This window comes from Eleutherodactylus coqui, chromosome 12 (genome assembly GCF_035609145.1).
Source record: "Eleutherodactylus coqui strain aEleCoq1 chromosome 12, aEleCoq1.hap1, whole genome shotgun sequence".
In the NCBI taxonomy this organism is placed as follows: Eukaryota; Metazoa; Chordata; class Amphibia; order Anura; family Eleutherodactylidae; genus Eleutherodactylus; species Eleutherodactylus coqui.
The window spans coordinates 67,219,192-67,233,564 of NC_089848.1; the positions used below are offsets into that span (position 1 = coordinate 67,219,192).

At 36.6% G+C, this 14,373-nt stretch overlaps 1 protein-coding gene across 1 annotated transcript; it reads right to left on the bottom strand.

The window, feature by feature from the left end:
- Positions 1–10,492: 10,492 nt before the first annotated feature.
- Positions 10,493–13,791, bottom strand: LOC136586640 (twist-related protein). Its single transcript, XM_066584793.1, has 2 exons — positions 13,068–13,791; positions 10,493–11,168 (listed from the first exon to the last, which is right to left on the bottom strand). Exon 1 carries the CDS (start codon positions 13,601–13,603, stop codon positions 13,103–13,105), a length of 501 nt encoding a protein of 166 aa, XP_066440890.1. The 5' UTR covers positions 13,604–13,791; the 3' UTR covers positions 10,493–11,168; positions 13,068–13,102.
- Between the last annotated feature and the right edge of the window lie 582 nt (positions 13,792–14,373).

The following is a 14,373-nucleotide window of genomic DNA, read 5'->3' on the forward strand; positions in this document are numbered from 1 at the left end:
GAACCCCATGGGAAATAAAAGAATTAGTGAACTGTACATATATGACTAATTGTATGCTACTACCATTAGGGTATATTCATATGGGAGGGTTTTTTTCAGTCTTGAGAAATTGTAGCAATTGTTTGTGCTATTTTCACACAATGTTTATGTGTCTGAAGTTTTTCTGCAGGATTTTCATCCCTTTTGTAATCGGTTTTTACAGTTGATAAATAAATGCATGATGGACTATTCTGCAGAATTCCTGGTTCTGGACACTTTTTTCCAAGATTATAGTGGTTAGATGCGATAAAAAATGGATTGCAATCGCATCACATGAATGCAATCCAATTTTTTTAATGCACCCATAGTCGTGATTTTTGTCTGAAAATCGCAACACAATAAGATATTCCGTGTTTGCTTTTTATTATATTATTTTATAATGATACGCTTTATTTCTGTCTGATTTCGGTCTAATTTTTATAGACAGAAAATTGGATAGGAAAATCGTTTGTGTGAATGTGCCTTGATGACGACGATTAGCATAATCATCCTTTGAATGCAGAACACCTGTAAGAGTATATTCATATGAAGGATTTGTCTGTCTGTAAATATCGGTCTAAAATCGAATGGAAATAAAGTATATCATTTAAATGTTTAAGTTCATGTGTGTTATTTTTTTAAGTAGATGAGCAATCTGAGCAAAAAAAAAATCACAGCATTTCCTACTTTTTTTTCGCGATTTATGTATGAAAATTGCGCATTCAAGTCTATGGGTACATTTATGCAAAGAAAGATTGTACTTGCTTGATGCAATGGCAATCCATTTTAATCAAATGTAACTCTGTTAACCTTAAAAAAGTGTACAGGACCAGTCATGCGTTTCTTTTGTGTGTAAAAATTGGAAGCAAGACAAATGAAAATCGCAGGTAAAAACTTTAGAAATGCATAAAAATCACATGAAAATTGCAATAAAAGAGAAAGTTCAATATTTCTGCACTGAAAACAATCCTGTGTAAATATTATTTGCTTTCAATTTTAGTCCAATTTTTATGGCCAGAAAATCAGATGGAAAATTAATTAGTGTGAATATACCCTAATGATGCTGAGGATGATTAGCCTAATCTTCATGTCATTGCAGTCAGTACACCTGCATTCTTAACAATAACAAACATATCAATAACCAATAACAGTTACAACATTAATAACAAAATGATAACAATAGTAATATAGTAACAATAATGTCATAGGTTTCATTCTTTATCTTGTATGCATCATTATTAAATGCAGTACCCCTGCACTCCTAAAAGTATAAGAATATCAATACCAATATAATATATGACCCATCATATGCATTTAATAATACAACAAGCCTGCATGCAAAGAGAAATATATATGTATATATATATATATATATATATATATATATATATATATATATATATATATATATATATATATATTGCTATTATTATACTGTTATATATAAGGCTGGTTTCAGACCAGTGTATTGTAATGCATCCATAATACGGACGTGTTTCTGATGACATTACAGCTGTATGTTCATCAGTAACTACATTTGCGCAATAGAAAAGAATACAAATACGGAAGCAAATACACAAAAAATAGGTCATGCTGCGTTTTTAAAAAACGTTTGTGAAAAATACGGCCATGTTACATAGATTTACATTAGCTCCGTATTATAGTCCGCAAAACACGGACCAAATCCGGAGCTAAAATATGCTCGTCTGAGAGCGGTGTTTTAGGAAAATTTCCCTAATGGAATGCAAGTTTACAAATATTTTCAATAAATCCAATGCAGCTCCCAAGTATTACAGTGCAACATTATAGCAGTGACCAAACATAGATTCCTAGAAGCTATAAACACTGTTACAACAGCCCTCCATAGCATTTGTAAAATGTAATAGAAAATACAATAAAGTAACATTTTGTAACAACCGTTTGTTTCATATGAAAGTGTTACAGTGATGTACATAACAGAGCTGTTACATTCTGCATTGTGAGATGTACAGAAGGACATCTGTAATAATTGTATGGTGATTATGTACAATGATAGCATGAATCCATTTATTGGGTGAGTGCACAGCTATAGATGACTGAATTGTGGTTACATGTCCTTCAGACAGGCACTAGCAGTCCCAGGATGGAAGCTGCAGGACAACAACTCCCTCTCTAAACGTACATTCTCCATACCAGCTCATCCTGCAGAGATGTGATGGGTCAGGGAGACTTCATTCTTGCAGGGTCTTGTCAGACAGCAGCCCCTCACACAGGGATAGTTTATTATTAGCTGAGATCCGATTCCATCTTCAGAATCAAAGGTTTGGAGGGGGATTTCTGCCATAAATACCAGGGAAGAGACTTCTGCAGTGCACAGCACTGAGAGGCTGATCAGGCAGGGCCCATAGGAAGAAGCAGTATGAGCTCTGTAAAGGGATCTGCTGGATGGGGGGAGGAGGGGCTGTGCTGCACTAACAACTTGGACATCTGTTCATTTCACGTGACAATTTTAGGAAAAATGCAAACATCTGGTCAAAGAAAAAATCTCATCCAGGTACCTGTGTAACTGCTTTCAGATCTGTCAGGCTGGGTAATACATGTTGCACAGAAACTGAAAGGGAAGCTTACATAGGGATGTCCTGGTGAAAGGTTCTCCTGTCACTGGTATTTGCTTTAGGCCTTATTCACACAACCGTATATACGCAGCTAATTTAACTGCATTTAAAAATTGTGACCATCTGAAGCACTGGATTCCAATGTATGCAAATGAGCGATTTTTAGGCGTGGAAAAAAAAATTGCGCTGGAAAAAAAAGCACATCGGCAACCGAAAATGGCAACCGATCTTGCTCTATCTTTTGCCGAAATACACTGGCAGCTCCCATCCACTTCTATGAGAGCTGAAAAAAAAAGGAAGCTGGATGGAGTTTACCTGCATCTAGCACTGGGAAAAGATTACAGCTGCCTGTATTTAAGAATTAGCAGTCATGCCGAGGATTTCTGCCAACCAAGGAATTTCCGCACTGCATCATATTTTTTTTTGCAGATACACCGCAGCCACCCATGTGAATGAATGAGAAAACGCTAATTAATATTGGGAATTGATCACGGCTATTCTTCTTTCATGTGACTTTTAGTGGCGCACGGCCGAGTGTAAAAACGCATACGGTCGTGTGAAAGAAGCCTTAGGCTAAGTGCACACAAGCGTTAGAAAAAAGTCCATGTTATGTCCGCGAAAACAGCTGTTTTTTCATACATGTGCATCTCCCTGTGGCCTCCGTATTCAGTCCATGTGTCAGTTAATTTACTCTGTATATGGCGCATTTTGAAGCCCGACCGTATATACGTGACCATCTGATTCATATTCATTCATACGGGTGATTATACGGCGCGTAAAAACAGCGACCCACTGAAATTAGAACATATGTGACGGATATACGGCCTGAAGCATATACGGTGGCCAAAAAGATAGTTCTGAGTGTATGAACAGGCAAGAATATGCTAACTAGCTCTGGCCGTGATCGCTGGAAAATGTCCTTTCCGGCGATTATACGCCACGGATGGGCGAACGTAAATATGCCTACGCTCATGTGAATAAGCCCTAAGGGAAAAAGCTGAATGAAATCAAGTGGAAATAAAGCGCATTATTTAAAATAATTGTATCACACAGGATTTATTAATTGGATGAACAGCCCAAGCAAAAACAATTGCAGCGTGTCCTATTTTGTTGCAATTTTCTGATGAAAATCACCCATTCAAGTCAGGACAAAACATATGGGCGTATATGCATGGATTTGGGTTTTTTGGGGGGCCATTGAAACTCCACGCCACAGCATGCAAAAAAAACAGCAGAAAAACTGTCCTATCTTTCCAGCATGTAGTAATAACTCCATGCGACAGAGAGAGGGAAGTTCTATCTTTTCTCGGTTGTACTACTAAAGGGGGAGAATACTGTTAATTAAAATAAAACCATTGAAATCAATGGTTTTGTTTCGTCCCGTTATGTGGCGGTGATTAAGACCGCCGCATAACGGGAAGAAAACACACCCATCTGAAGAAGCTCTCAATGTATGTGTTTAAAAAAACGGATTGCACTTGTTTAATGCAGTTGTAATACATTGCTGATCCCTGTAACCATGCAGACCATAAAAAAAATATATAGAGAACCAGAAAGTGCCAAGCCAGGACATTTATATGTTTTTTATTTACCTGTGTAAAATTCACATTCAAAACGGATGAAAATCGCATAGACAAAAATGCATCAACATCGCAAGAAAATCGCAATCAGGCCTGAAAAAAAAATACTTTGTGCATGCAGCCTTAGGGCTCAGTCACACGAGTGATTTTTTTCGCTCATGTATATGTGCGTGAAAAAAAATCGCTCTTCGCACATAAAAAAAAATCGCATGACTGTGTCCATTGACACCCATATATTCCATCTTTTGCAGGTGCGAATTTTAAGTGCATGTAAAAATCGCACATGTGACCGCTTCGATTGGAAACCATTGGATCTATATAGAAGTGATTTCAAATTGCACCTGTATATGCATGAAAAATCACTTGTGTGACTGAGCCCTTATTCTGTAGATGTCTGCTGAGTGCAGGATAAAAAGGAAGAAAGAAAGAAAGAAAGAAAGAAAGAAAGAAAGAAAGAAAGAAAGAAAGAAAGAAAGAAAGAAAGAAAGAAAGAAAGAAAGAAAGAAAGAAAGAAAGAAAGAAAAGAGGAAAGAAAAAAAAGAAAGAAAGAAAGAAAGAGAAAGAAAGAAAGAGAAAGAAAGAAAGAAAGAAAGAAAGAAAGAAAGAGAAAAAAGAAAGAAAAAACGAAAGAAAAAGGCTAGATAGTTACATTGAATTATATGAATAGATAGATATGCGATAGAGAGATAGATAGATATAAGATAGATAAATAGATAGGAGATAGATATGAGATAGATAGATAGATAGATAGATAGATAGATAGATAGATAGATAGATATGAGATAGATAGATAGATAGATAGATAGATAGATAGATAGATAGATAGATAGATAGATAGGAGATAGATAGATAGATAGATATGCGATAGATAGATATAAGATAGATAAATAGATAGGAGATAGATATGAGATAGATAGATAGATAGGTTTGAGATAGATAGATAGATAGATAGACAGACACAGGTGATTGAATATGAGATAGATAGATAGATATGAGATAGATAGATAGATAGATAGATAGATAGATAGATAGATAGATAGATAGATAGACATGAAAGTGTGGATGGACACATACTGACCTTTCAATGCAGGCTGAGGACCTGTCTCCTTAGGACACTTTCCCACCATTTGTCATCAATAAGGCAGGTTTGGGTGCATTACATTGACAACATTCTATACTACAGTAGTTGGTATGGCCATAATAATCTGCCCGATGAGGAAAATGTCATAATAATCAAAGCAATATTTTATAGTACCCTACACAGTCAGGGTAAGCTATCTGCAAATGCTTACACTTTTTCTTTAAATGATGAGAGAGAGAGAGAGAGAGAGAGAGAGAGAGAGAGAGAGAGAGATATTGGACAGATAGATAGATAGATAGATAGATAGATAGATAGATAGATAGATAGGAGATAGATAGATAGATAGATAGATAGATAGATAGATAGATAGATAGATAGGAGATAGATAGATAGATAGATAGAAAGATAGATAGATATGAGATAGATAGATAGATAGATAGATAGATAGATAGATAGATAGATAGATAGATAGGAGATAGATGGATAGATAGATAGATAGATAGATAGATAGATAGATAGATAGATAGGAGATAGATAGATAGATAGATAGATAGATAGATAGATAGATAGATAGATAGATAGGCAGACACAGGTGATTAAATATGAGATAGATAGATATGAGATATATAGATAGATAGATAGATAGATAGATAGATAGATAGATAGATAGATAGATAGATAGATAGATAGATAGATAGATAGACCTGGTAGCACCAGCACAAATATACACACATCATGCACTGATACATGTGCACACACAAACATATATCAGACAGTTGAGCAGTAAATAGGACCTTGTGGCTGTGATTGTAACCTGCTCCACCTTCATGTGACCTGCCAAATGCCCCCTCTTACTTTATAGACATCTGGAGATTCCAGGCATGCCTCTAACTCCAATTACACACCTTCTTCAAAGAAGCCTGCCTGTGATTCGCAGGGAGCATTAGAGACTGAATCCACAAGACCCATTACTGGGCTGAGTGTAGAAGTGCTGTAATACAGATGTAACTAGGAGGCCCAGCCATCCTCCGCCTGACACCACTCCACCAGTACCTTCCGCATCCATGATGATGATGATGATGCTCTTACCTGATATTATTTCATCCAGCTTCACAAAAGGACCAGCTAATGTAAAACTGGATGAGCTTCAAACTGGCGATAAGCAGGATAGTAGGGATGAGAGGCAAATAGTTCTCTCGACTTTCTGCCAGTTATCCCATAGATGACCAACACAGTCAGCTTCCCCTAGCTGGAAATGGCTGACACCAGCGAACTAAATGATATATAGCATTATATTGGGTATGTAATGAAGATGTGTAGAGATTTGAAGTCCTGTCAACTACACAGTTTTTAGGATTTACAGCTTCATCCTTAAACCTTTAATAATCGGATATGGGAACGACCAAAAGATGCCAAAATACTACATCCACATAATGTCAAGTGCCCTCAGATGCCAATATGAATACCGTTATTAAAGATGATGATGATGCCAAAGTTAATATAGAGATGATAGATAGATATATAGTTCATAGATAGATATGAAGTAGATAGACAGGTAGATGGATGGATACGGTAGATAGATATGAGATAGATAGATAGATAGATAGATAGATAGATAGATAGATGTTAGATAGATAGATAGATAGATAGATAGATGTTAGATAGATAGATAGATAGATAGATAGATAATAGACAGATGTGATTTATATAGATAAATAACTGAAAGATACAAAATATATTTAGCTTCTTTACAGAATTATACATCAATTCTTTTACTTCTCTTTTGAGTCTACTCGAGTTTTCATTTTCAATTATGTATTCCTACTTATCATCCTGATTATGAATATATTATACTCACTTTAGTAACGATAATGCTGTATTGCATATTCGGACACTTGATTGCTTCTTCCTGAATAATACAGGCTTCACACACAGAATTGTAGCAGAGCCGGAGTGTATTCTATACTATTATCATTAGCCCTGCTGTAGTGCTGGTTTTCTCTTCTGTGTTTCTATGCAGACAGCCTGCCATGTGTTCCATACAGCTACAGAGCTGTCACTCAGGATGACTGAGAGGGAGAGCTGCACTAGTGTGGTAAGTAGGTAGGTGTCCCCCTGGTCTGGAGTCCAGCAGTAGTCCCCGCATTGTTGACACTCTCCACAGGTGAATCTCTTTTAATTCACCAGCCCTGTTTGGCTTTTCTTCAGCATTTGTTCTTAGCACGTTTGTTTTTCTTCAAATTACAGATGCAGGGAAACCGCCTGACATCATGAGAGCAAGACAAATGTTCACTCTGAAAGATTCCTGGGCAGGACTTCAAGTGAAATCATATGCTTAACAAGAATCTGATACTGGACTTACAGAAAATAGCTCTTCCAGCTTTGCCAAACCAAAGAATGCGCAAAATTCTCCAAAAGACCAAACGTCTCCTTGAAAGAAGGATTCTGCAGAGGGATGGAGTCTTGGGTTGCAAAACAGTGTGGTCTCCTCCAAACAATGGTGTGACTTGGAGATGTGGACATTGACAGAGGAGCAGGAAACTCATATATATAGAACTAGATCCATAGGGGAGGTGCACCGACCCTTCATCTGTATCTCTACCTCTAAATAGGGTCTATACCCATTGATATATATTAATCTTCAGTATCTTTGTATATGCATTTGGGAATCTATATGCATAACATCATCATTGGACCGCAATTTAAGCCCAGCCTCAACCCCCAGCTAACGTGCAACTACAATTCCCACCATGCTCTGACAGCAGCTGCAGCAGCTGTCATTAGCTTGGCATTCTGGGGTTTGTAGTTTCACAAGAGTGAATGGGCAGAAGGTTACAGACAGACAGTCTATTGGGAATTGAAGGCAACAATAAGAACACGTGAATTGCGAATCTCTCTCTGTTGATAGGTTGTCATTTATTTTTATATATATATATATATATATATATATATATATATATATATATATATATATATATATAATGTTGTACAGGAACACAACTGCCTTTAGTCAGGGCAGTTCCAAGTAATTGTCGCATCTTCAGTGCAGAAGTGCAACGTGTGCTGCTGTGCTGCCTGCCAATATAATGCTGTCCCTGTCTTAATACAGATATTCATCTATTATACCCCCTTTGATGGCTGTAGTCAGTGCGCCTTTTCCCAGATAGTCACAGATATATGTAGTGCCTGTGAAGCACAGACCACCTAACTTTCTATCCAATTTTCAAAGTGCTCGTTAATCCCATAATAAAAACAATCTCAGCTGGCTTTCTTCTGTAAACCCTGTGAGACATGCACAATATTAAATTCATAATTACGCAGTGTCAGCAGCAATACACAGCAGCGATATGTGAAAAGCAAAACACTGGGGGCACCATTCACCCCCAAGCCCTGCTTAAACAAACAAGAACAGCTCCTCAGGAAAAACACATATAGTATATTTATATTATCTTTCTAGAGCAAGCTGCAATCTCCACTATCGTAATATTACATGAAGATATCTTACTGTACATAGAAACAATTTATGCAACTATGTATTTATCTAATGCAACTATTTACTTGTTCAGACGATACACACACATGGCATAGTAATGTATAAGAAATCACTGTATATTGCATACCCCCATGCATGTTTCTACAACATATCCCTGTATATTGCATACCCACATGCATGTTTCTACAATATAATGCCAATTGTTTATGTTTTTATGTTTACAGGTGATGGTTTTAAAACACACTTATATTATATGTCTCATTGATGTATATTTTCCTTTCCAATTATCAGCAAAGTATTTAATTTGGCATTCAGTTTACATGTATTGCCCTTTTTTTATTATGGTCCATTGTCTTCCAACCTATCTTGTATCTCTGTCCAATTCTATGACTATTCCATCTATCTATCTATCTATCTATCTATCTATCTATCTATCTATCTATCTATCTATCTATCTATCTATCTATCCATCTATCTATCTATTTAACTGTCTATCTCTCACTCATATCTGTCTATCTATCCATCTATCTATCTATTTAACTGTCTATCTCTCACTCATATCTGTCTATCTCTCACTCATATCTGTCTATCTATCTTAGCAATCTATGTGGTAAATATAGATATCTGTTATATATCTGTATAAATATATCTGGCTGTTTATCCTTTCAAAATGTAAGCACAAGCACAAGTTGTAAGTGAATATAAGGAATTTTGTTTACCTTGGATCCATAGTAAAGCAGTTGATAATAGCTATGTGCCCAGAGCCTCTAATATTTGTTTTGGTAAGAGCAGCACAAATTACCCTGTAGAATTGTACAACCAAGTGTGACATTCTACACCCAGTCCTAACTTAGCAGAAGGGAAAAGTGTCTTGTTAAGAAAAGGACCCAGGCTTCTTGAAGTAGTGGCTGAAATGACCTTCTCCTAACTATTGACAATATTTATTGACCTGATGAGGGAAATCAGCAATCCTCACATAGTCCCAACTAGGAAAAGTACAATAATAAACCTGTCTCAATAAACAGTCTTTGTCAGGAGCTGGGTCCAGCTATTATTAACTCTGTTTTTTAGGATAGTTGCTGACTGGATCTCCAGTACATCACATCTATTAGCTGACAAAATACAGTATTGTGCAAAAGTTTTAGGCAGGTGTTGAAAAAATGCTTCAAAGTAAGATTTTTTTATTCAAAAATAGAAGATGTCTAATTGGCTCCACAATTAATCTACACCAGGACAACAATAATCCCAAGCCTAATGTCAATGATATAAAGAACTATCTTCAGAGTAAAAAGAACAATAAGTTCTATAAGTGATGATAATACCCCCACAGAACCCTAATCTCAACATCATTGAGCCTGTCTGGGAATATGTGAAGGATTTGAACAAGCCTACATCCACAGATCTGTGGTTAGTTCTCCAAGATGTTTGGAATACCCTCCCTGCTGAGTTCTTTCAAAAAGTGTGTGCAAGTGTACTTAGAAGTATTGATATTGTTTTGAAGGCAAAGGGTGGTCACACCAAATATTGATTGGATTTAGAGTTCTCTTTTGTTCATTCACTTTGCATTTTGTTAGTTGACAAAAATAAACTATTAACACTTCTATGTTGGAAAGCATTCTTACTTTGCAGCATTTTTTATGCCTGCCTAAAACTTTTGCATAGTATTGTATATTATAAAATATTAATTTTTCATTATTATATATCTTCAGCCCAGACCAAACTGCAATTTTCTTAATTCATATTTATTTATTGCAGAAAAATAATATACAATGATATTTACAAAACAACCATAAAAATATGAACGCAGCAGACGCCTGATCTGGCTGCATTATTTTTTTTTTTTACAAACAAGGATCAATAAATAAATAAATGTTAATTTGTATCTCAAAGAAATATAAAGAGATGCAGCTGCTGGAATAGAAAAACCGGTTTCAAATTTAAAAAAAAATAAGTTTTTCTCCTATAAAACAACAACAACAACAGAGTTGAGTTTCATTAGTAGTGTTCAAGAATGGGGAAGGTTCCTTTTAAGTGGCTTCAAAGGCACGACTGGTGGGAATGCATGCAATAAGAAAATGAAGAAGGAATGGAAGTGAAGATTTATAAAAAAAAAAAAAAAAGGAAAATTCCAACATTCTTCGTCAAAAATACAGATTAGAAATTGTTGAGACTGGAATCAGAATGTAAGAGTTTTAGTGGTGACCCTGCAACCAGTGTGCTGTGTGGTCACGACTGTCCAGGCCAGGCCCTCTGCTCTATAAGTGCTCCCCGTGCCCTGCCTCAGTCTGCTGCCACCATCTCCTGCAATCCATGGAAATCCTCACTGTTTATTTGGCTTTTATAGGGATCCAGCTTCAGTCTCCAGACTGTGCATTTCCTCTGTCATGTTGAAACAGTCTCATCTGGAAAAGAAAACAAAGGGCTTATTGCATTTCTGGGGGGTAAAGTTAGGGTTCTTCTAGTAAAGGCAAAGGAGAAAGATGAAGTTTATATGAGAATTTTGAGAATCAACATTGTTATGTGGCATAAAGAAAGGCTGAGTGTGTATATAACGGTTTAGTGTAGAATGACTTGCTTATATTAAACCCTTATTGGGGTTATGATAACACATTCACAAATACAGAGGTGTGCAAAAAAATGCAGCACATGCTCCATTCAGTCCTGAAAGTATTAAGTATACAGCATAAAACTTCTGTGAACTGTTGTAAATAATAGAAAAAAAAATATTTAATTGAAATATAATTTAATTAAAATAAACAATTACAACAATTAAAGGAAGTTTTATCCGGCTTACTTACTATTTCCAGTATCAAACTCTGATTAGAGCATGTGATGCAATTCTTTTGCACTCCTTTAATTACTATATGGATAACACAAGATGTGCCTTGATTAGGATAGACTATTGGTGTATGGTTTGTATGCCGAATAGGATATATACTTACAAACACGATATACAGTACTGTATCTTGCATTTGCCCCCCTAAAGGATATGCACTTACAATCAGTATATAGTAAGAGTATGCACTTGCAATTTATGTATACTGTAGGCAATATAGGATACAAATGTACAGATATTATATCATTAGTATCCTATATTGGCAATGTAGACTTATGCATCTATAATGTTGCTATACTTTACCAAATTATTGCTAACATTAGCACAATAGGCACCTAATGTTAGTCCAGTTTTAGCAGAATAGGAGCATAAATTTAGTACACGGTTGTATTATGATATGTGAACTACCGTTATCATACTGTTAGTATATGGATAGTAAATAGTTATATGTACATACTGATAGTACATGATTAGTAGAAAATTTGCACTGCAGCAGAAGTAGTGTATATCTGCTTAAGGTAGGATATGTTTATATGTGTGTGTGTATATATATATATATATATATATATATATATATATATATATATATATATAAAATTGAATATGCAAGCTATTAGTGTATTGTTAATAGTACATATGATATTAATATTTGGTTAGTGAAGGATGTGTACTTACTATATATAGTACAAGAGGCTGTACATACAGAAAGGATATAATATGCAGCGAATAACTGCAGAATTAGAAAGGAATTTAATAGTATCGATGTACAGGTACCGTCAAAAGTATGTTTATGTGCATAAATTGTATACATGTATATCCATATATGTATATCTGTGTGTGTGTGTGTGTGTGTAAGAGAACATCTGGTTCAAGAGGTTATGCATATAGAAAGGGCATATTATACAGTAAATAAATTTGCAGTTTAGATGAAATAAAAAGTATCAGTTTACGGGAACCCGGTCAAAAGTATGTGTATAATATATATATATATATATATATATATATATATATATATATATATATATATATATATATATATATATATATATCGTTTGCATTACACTAGGTGCACAGCTGATATGTACAAAGAATTGTAATGGAAAGGATCCGAAGCAATTAACGGTCCACACAAGTCCCAATTCACAATGCATCGTCAGCAGATACACAAACAATAACCTACGTTATTTAGTAGGACTATTGGCTCACAAATCCTCCACTATGAAAGGATTTTAATGAAAATAAATCTTTTAGCCAGGGGCAGTGCTATGAAAATGACATAAATGTTTGCGTTGTATATTTTCTAGGCTTAGGACAGGACGGCAGAAGTATTTCCTATTCTCCATGTTACATCCACATCCCTGATCTAGGCCCCTTCCTATGATCTAATTGTGAGTCTCCAACGTCTGAGCAAGGAGTCTGAGCTACATGAGAACTTGAGGCATGTATAAAACAGAGGCATCCTTACCTGAGTGTGTCTGTAGCCTGGAGTGAGGCTGTTTGTTAGTGAGATGCAGACATAGACCATGCACCCTCCATCCTCCACACTGAGAAGGCATAGCTTAACCTCTCATGGGCCACATAACTGCAGCTGGCCATTTTGGAGTCCAACTCATCGCTCTGCAAAACCTGGCAGAGGAAATCAATGTATCTGGATGCCAGTTTGAGGGTTTGGATTTTACTGAGTTTGTCTGAGGGAAGGGTGGGGATGATTTTGCGCAGGGCAGCAAAGGCTTCGTTGAGGGATTGGGTTCTTTGGCGTTCTCTGACGTTGGCCATGACTCTTTGGGTCTGTAGCTCCTCAAAAGACTGGGGGCTGCTGCCTGTGCTGCTGGCCTTCTTGTTCCTCTTCACTGAGGTTGGGCTTTCTGGATCCTCTGGGTTCTTCCTACCGGATCTCCGCTTCTTGCATCCCCTCTTGTTCTGCTGCCTGTCAAGCTCTTCCTCACTGTTGCTCAAGCTGTCCACAGGGGAGACTGGAGAGCTTGACTCTTCCTGCATCATCTTCTACCAACACTATGGAGAGAAAGAGCCTGTCCCTAGCAATCTCCAGAGAAACCAGCACCTATAGAAGCAATAAAGTCTTCTCCTCCAAGTGGTGGGAGGGGGGAGACTACATCCACAATAGAACTCAGCAGCAGATCTATGGCTGTGTCCCCAGACACGAACGTGTTTCTGAGTTGATGCAAACTTTTCGGAGCTCTTATATTTCTTGCTGGCAGAAGGATTTAGGGAGGGCTTCCTATTGGCTGCTCGTCCTCCCCTCTACGTCACAGGGAGGGTCCAGCCCTCACTCTCAAACTTTTATTAAGTTTCCTCTAAGAAAGAAAAAAAGGGGGAAGAAAGAAACAATTCTTTTGCCATCCGTCCCAGGGATATTTTCTTAATAAATCCTACTAAATAATCCCTTTTCTAAATCCACCTGGGACACATAACGTATGTGGCTCTGTGATCTGCAATGAGTGTTTCCTTTAGATCTACAACCTAATCTGGACATCAAGAGACTCTGCAGCTTGCAAGAATTTTAGTCCTTTTGGGGGGTTCTGTTTTAATTGTATTTCTATTTTTAGTGCACCTTTTTTTGAAGAGTGGCACAGGAATAAGGGCATGCAGCGGGTTAATGAATGGCAGATAATGAATCTCCCAATAAACCCTATTGCTCTTTTTCAGTCTTTTCTGCAGACTGATTTTAGAAGGAAAATGAGCATAGCTGCACAATGCTGAAATGACAAAATGCAGCAGTGATAGGTTTGTGTGTACTTTTACACATGTTG